General features: G+C 31.6%; 1 protein-coding gene across 2 annotated transcripts in view; it reads right to left on the reverse strand.

The window, feature by feature from the left end:
- Positions 1-6,968, reverse strand: part of LOC124366218 — a 217,390-nt gene extending 210,422 nt beyond the window's left edge. Inside the window, exon 1 of one of the 2 annotated variants that reach the window (XM_046822607.1) lies at positions 6,859-6,968. In XM_046822607.1, the coding sequence (XP_046678563.1) occupies positions 6,859-6,909 (51 nt within the window). In that variant the 5' untranslated portion in view covers positions 6,910-6,968. The remainder of the gene's footprint in view (positions 1-6,858) is intronic. The other variant, XM_046822606.1, reaches the window with a different exon arrangement.
- Between the last annotated feature and the right edge of the window lie 257 nt (positions 6,969-7,225).

Genomic DNA, 7,225 nt, shown 5'->3' on the forward strand with positions numbered 1-7,225 from the left:
GGCGGAACTAAAGGTGCGTTACTGTCTTTTACATACTATATAAGTATAGAGTACGTATATGTGACAGAGCTAAATAGCTCATATCTTAAACTGCTATTCCTTTACTTAGCTTGTATCCATTTAGATACATCATCTTTACTATGTCTACTGTCATCCATGTGTCTTCCTCACTATAATACTGCCAAGAGTTAAGCTAGCTAGTGCTATTACAGGTTAAAGTTCATTTATAAAGTACTATTCATTGTTATTCAGCTATATCCGAATGTACTTGTATAATATTAATACTTCAGAAAAGTTATTTATAAACTTATTGTCTGTGAATCTTATCACACAGAAACGTCGAAATATGATATTTCCGTGTTGAAAGGATAACAGGATTTCGGATTTTTGCCATCGTTATATGTTATAACAAGGTACAACACTAAGTTTCGAGGATTAAAATATACCCTCTTCTTCAGGTGAGAAAAGATCCATTACAAAAATAAAATATGTGGAAAGGGGTTGGGAATCTGGCAATTGCACGATATTTAGTAGGTTTTGCACATGTTTGAGCACTTCTGGTCTGAGTGAATTATATATTTCGGGTTTGCCTTGTTCCCACGTTCAAGAAAATACGTCAAAAAGTGTATATTATGGACATTGTAATTTAATTCGTTTTTAGTATTTTTTGTTACTTAGTTGATTTTGCCTTGTTTTTGATCGGTTAAATATATAAAATAAATCAGAGAAGCTTACTTCTTTAAAAATACAACTAAGTTGGGTTTTGTAACAGTCTTTAAATTTATAACGTTAGATAGTAAGTTTGTCTTTATATCTAATACTTAATATTTTCTAAAAATTACAGTTAAAAGTACATTAACAATGACACCATTTACGTGTTTGTTCTTTATGAACTTTAAAATATCTTTTAATACTTTATAGCTAGTACTTATACATTTGTTCCATAGCACAGCCCAGCGAAGCATAGCTCTTGCGACTGCTTCAAAGAGAGTCTTTGGAGTCAAATTCTGACCATCTTATGTTTTAGGACATTGTATAAGGTAGATTTCTAAGGTAGAGATCCTACCTAGTCGCTGTAATCTAAAAACGGCTTGAAATTATGGTTACTCCTTAGAGAATTTACAAACTGTAAATGCACAAAAATTGAAAACAGGGGTTAAGTTAATTAAACATATTAATTCTGTCCTAACACAATTTTCACACAGAACAGGTGATTCTATTTGATGGGGAAGTGCAATAAATATTTCACAACTTTAGAAACCAAGATGGGATTTTTCGCTATTTAAACACCAGTGTGGCGGAGTCCGTAGAGATTTTAGAAATAAGAATACGTCTATATTTATCCCAGCCACGTTAAGAATATCCATGTAAAATTGCATTAAAATACCCAAAAACCAATAGAGTTCCTACTTAGACCAAGAAGAATCTTATCAAGTTCGAACTTGTTATCAAGATTCATCACACAGACGGTCGGACAGATGGACAACGACTCGATTATATATTGTTTTTACATAAAAATTATTCGGTAAAGCTATAAAATTTTCTTGATTTTTTTACAACATTGCGTACTTTTCATCAAAGGTCCTAAACCATGCCTCTACAAAACCCGTTCTAAACATGTTCTATTCAATAAATTGTGCATGTAATAAATTTTCCTACATTAGAAAAAGGTCCGATTAAAGCATTATTTTTAGAGAATTAAAATACGTGGTTCACTGCCCCTGTCAAATCCCAACGACGTATAAATGTCTTAAAGGAATATTTCCAGTTGTCGTGGCAAATCGAGATGAAGCCATCAGTCAAAGAGCGAGCTCATGCATACAAGATGCTAAAGTACGTTTCCGTCTTCACGCAACCCCTTCTCTGTCTCTAAATATTTTGCAAACTGTGGCAAATATTTGTGAATTATTTTATTTGAAATTTCATAAGCTAAGTTTCGTGATTTGAAAAATTAATTGTAGTCTTCGATTTAATAGTGTTTTTCTAATTTTATCGAATAATATATTTTCAAAATTAACAAAACAATTAATATAATTAGAAATTTACCTGAAATAGTGAGGCAAGGGGATTATTTTCATTTATATAGTTAAACATAGGCAAAATAAACTAATTAAGCAAGCAATGATTAAGTTCAGATTTAATTACTTTTTATTGTATATATTTCTGCTGTATTCGTATTGCGAGATAAAAATAAAGTGGTTACGACAGATTAATAATATTTTTAATTTCAACTGCTGAATTTTGCTTCAAAATTCACAGTTCGATGCGCGAGAACGTCTGGTGAACCGAATGCAGCTTTTCACGAGTTTCCATCTCGGCGTTAGGGTTGAGTGCACTTAACTTACAAAAATGTATTTCTATAGATTTCTGCGATATTCGTATTACGATATTTATAATAAAAAGAAAGTGGGTTACGACAGATTAATTGGATAACATTCTAAATTGACATAACTGCAATGTAATTTCCAGATTCACAATTCGATGCTTGAGAACTCCTAATGTACCGAATGCAGCTTAAAAACATTTTTGTCTCGGCGTTAGGTTTTAGTGCTCCTAACTAAAAAAAATGTATCGTAGATAAATACATTTGTATTATGTACGTTTTTTAATGAAAGGATTTGATTAATTATGTACATAATAATAAACCTTTTAACATTTTTTAAACTTTTTTATTTTCGTACAACGTACATTTCGAATTCTAGGAAATGTACATGGTACGAAAATAAAAAAATTTAAAAACTGTTAAAAAGGTTTATTATTATATACATATTTATCAAACACTTTTACGAGGCTACATCTCTAATATGGATTTGATTAGTTATTTTTATATATTGTTAGGAAAACTGATACACTTTGTTAAGGAGTAATTATTTTCTCAGACGGTTTGCGGGGGCGACTCCCCCCCCCCAAACCATCCATCCTCGAGGTCGCCGGTGGCGTTTCACAGTAAATCGATAACGACACCTGAAGTTCAATTTTTCAATTTGCTTTCGATTATCACTTTTCCGGTGATTGGTTTTGTTCCAGATGTTTACTTGCGTTGTGACAGATATATATATATATATATATATATATATATATATATATATATATATATACTGTTTCTTATAGACTACATGTAGGTCTCCGTTGTATACTTACATAACGTAACGGCTATTGTAAAATGTGGTACGCTTGTCATTTTGCCGTCATAATAAAATAGGCTCTATTAACTGAGTAATGCATACTAAAATCGCTCTAATTGTTTATGAAACGAGTTTTCTCAATTGTTTTGAAAAGAAAGCAGTCCAATATGACTCGAAAGTAGGAAAATATGTAGCAGTATGAAGCAATATGTCCTTAAATCTCGGGTTTAGAGAATTTAATCATCCAAGGAAAGGGGCTTAAGTTCTGGGACTCCACGGAAATGTAATCAGTCAGTCCCTTACATGCCGAGAGGGTTGGTGGAGGGTGTAGGGGAGGATGAGCCATATCTGACGAAACACTTTCGCTGACGAAACTTTTGTCGTTATGGCAGGCTTCTAAATTAAAATATGATAAACTAGTGTGTATGAACATTGTTACGTTTTCAAGTCTAAAAATGTCGTTAGAATAATTATACATAGCACAAAAAAACTACACCAGGTCTGTTACTATAAGTATTTAATCTCCACAAATTATTAGTATTTATAAGTATATCAAAGCCTAATATTATTAATAAAAGTTTATTTTAAGCTGATTTAACCATTTGTCATCCACAACATTGTCAAAATCTATTTGCCGTGTCCGTCAAATAAATTTAAACTGGTAATTAAATATGTAAAATAATTTTAAATTGAAATGTTAGAGGCAAAATTGGTTGATGCTATAATAAATTTTGATCCGTAAGGTCTTTATTATAAGAGTAATTTATGTTAGTTTCCTTTTATTTTGCATTGACCAAGATCAAAGACAAGCGGAGAAATAAATATTTATAGCAGAAAAACATAATGATTGGACAAGAGCTGATTTCTAAAACTCTAACCACGTTTATTCTACAGTTCAGTCATATGTGAATAGTGTTAGTCCTGAAAGTTAGAGCGATAATTGTTAATCCTTATTTCATCTTAATGCCTTTTAATTTATCGAATAAATCAAATATTTCATACAACTTTTCGCAAACCTATTCACAAAACGCCTGCCTGGAACACTTTTACTTGCTTGATCCATATTGGCCTTTACGTTTTTCCAAAGTCTATGAATATTACTCTTTAAATACCCTTCATACAATATTGCTGTTTGAAATGTTTCTTTGGGAGCCCACATATTATTATGTCAGTAAACAGTCCAACTACTTCAATAAAAATAGAACAGAACTTCATCTAAATTGATAACAAACTAAAATATGGGTGTAGATGATTTACAAAATAAATATGTTTCAAATTATTATATGAAATAGGTTTTCAAGCATTCGGAGGGGGCTTTTATTTTAGTTAATGGCTATAACAATTCAAAAAGATTAAACGTGTTTTAAACGACTCCGAATAGGCCTTTGTGACAATGAGTGTTATTTTTTTCTATTTTTGCATGATTTAAATAAAAATAATATTTTTGTACGTCAATAAATACTAAAGACTAGCCATCGTTACGAAAATGTATCTTTTAAGATGCACATTAACACGCATTTTAACCGTATATGTTCTCAAGAGTAACATTACCTGTGTTTCAAGTTTCTTTTTGATGATGGTAGGATTGCGAAGAAAACAGCATTTTCCCGGACATTTGCCATCGTTCATCGTTTAAGGACACACAAAAATCAGTAACACTACGTTTCTAGATCTGCAATCTGATCTCTTCCTCAGGTGAATAATTAACCTACCACACTACAATTTAGGTTAAAATAAACAAAACCTAGATTTAAAGATAGAAACCTTTGATTATTTGAACCTAAACTGTAGTTGTGTGTTAAGTTAGTTATTAACCTGAGGAAGAGATCAGATTACAGATCTCGAAACTTAGTGTTACTGATATTTTTGTACCACTGAAAAATGGCAAATGTGAGAAAAATCCTGTTTTCTTCGCATAATGACCTTGATCACAGCAATGAGTTCATTGTTATACTGAGTATTCCATCAACTGAGTACTATTCATTGTAAGGTGTATTCAAAATCGAAGTACTTTTTTAGTACCTTTGTTCTACTCGTGGAAGATTATCATTTATTTAAAACCCAGTACAAGACTACTGAGTGTGTTGAGTGTTTTTTACATAACTTGGCTTAATTAAATCAATTAAAAGGTTACATTACTAAGGTAACAGAACTATAGTCTTTTATATTTATTTTAAAATACAACAGTTGTATTTAATATGCGGTCATGTTACATCATTTATAGAACAATGATGTTGTCGCAACTCAGTTTTGCCAAGTTATAACATTTTTCATCAAGTGATGTAAAGATTGTTTTCCATTACTTGTTAGTAGTTATTTACTAACATAACCGCCGTGATAGAAATTAATATTTTACATGGGAATAAACAATTAACATACACTGTTGTATAACATTTCAAATGTTACAATTACAGTATTTGTTACAACTCGATAATTTTCCGTATATTGTTGGGAAATTTAAATTCTGTATATAAAAAAGTTTTGATTTATTTGATATGTTGGTTTTTGGCTTCTTGCATACAAGTATACTTGGCAAATACGAGCAAATTTAATCAACAGACTTCTCATATGAGCTACATTTAGTAGTACATGTAATATCAACTAAACAATATTCGGGATTCCATTTGGTAATATAAGTTATCACGTTTGAATTGTAATTCAAATTTGTGATACTAAATCAGTAATCAGCAACCATTATACCTAATTCACATTCGTGGTACTAAACCAGTAATCATCAACCAGTAGTATCAACCATTAAACCTAATTCACATTCGTGGTACTAAACCAGTAACCATCAACCATTAAACCTAATTCACACTCGTGGTACTAAACCAGTAATCATCAACCATTAAACCTAATTCACATTCGTGATACTAAACCACTAAGTATCAACCATTAAACCTAATTCACATTTGTGGTACTAAACCAGTAATCATCAACCATTAAACCACTTATCAAAGGCTATCGAGATATTCCATTCAAATACTTTATGAAATAGCATGTTTTCCAATTTAAAATGCATACCTCGGTGTACAACCGAGTATTCAACGCCAATCAATCTAAGCTTACAATCAATTTTGGAAGGTACCAATTTGTCTCAAATATAATACTGGTGCTAAACTCAACACTTGCATTCAGTAACGTGCACATAATATCTTCACATTCAGTTATTTTTCTAGATTTGTACTTATAATTACAATTGTACTGTACTACAAAATTCAATCAGTCACCTACGACGAGACATTTTAACACGAAACTATCTCAAAATCTTATATACCGTATACAAAACCTTACAGTCCGATTTTTATACTTCCGTCGTTGTGTTGCTGTGTCCGCAAAGCTTTTAAAGCGTGACACATAACCTACTTTTCATATTTTTGTAAAAATTAAATTATGAGCCAAAAATATTTCTCTTTATATTAAAAATTCAAGTCACGTTTCCAATCCAGTAGATAGAAGTTACTCATTAACAAAAATGTTGAAAAAAATATATTTTTAACAATATTGCGTATTATTTATCAAAACTTCTAAGCCATCACTGTACTAAAACAGTTAGTAAAATTTTACACTTTAGTAAATATTTTATATAATAAATATGATAACTTTTTACTTTACTGATTATTGGAAACAAAGGAATTGACTGAAAATCTACACTATCGTATTTTTGTTTATTTTTTAATCATGCTGAGTTAATTTCATGCATTTTTATAATAAGTTTGGAAGACGAACTCACTTTTCCAGCTAGGATAATGACGGCCAGTGCTACTGGTAGGAGGGGAAGCATACTATCACTATATCCCGGCGAACGCTCATCTTACCGCCACAACAGCTCGCACTCGACTGAAGCTGCGGTGCGGTCCTCAGCTGACTGACTGGGTTCTACACTGCCGCCAACTGCTAGCGTGGCAGACAATAATATCCCTGCAGAAACTGGCTGACAGGGATTTCTTCCAACCATCGATATGAAGCAACTGATGGATTCTAACTCCAAGCAAACCGATTGTTTTTGTCTGTTTCTTTCCAGTATATTGCTGGTCCGAAAGTGACCAATTTGATTAATGCAAGTCGAGTTTCAGGAGTTCATATAAAAATAGTATTTT

This window comes from Homalodisca vitripennis, chromosome 7 (genome assembly GCF_021130785.1).
Source record: "Homalodisca vitripennis isolate AUS2020 chromosome 7, UT_GWSS_2.1, whole genome shotgun sequence".
NCBI lineage: Eukaryota > Metazoa > Arthropoda > Insecta > Hemiptera > Cicadellidae > Homalodisca > Homalodisca vitripennis.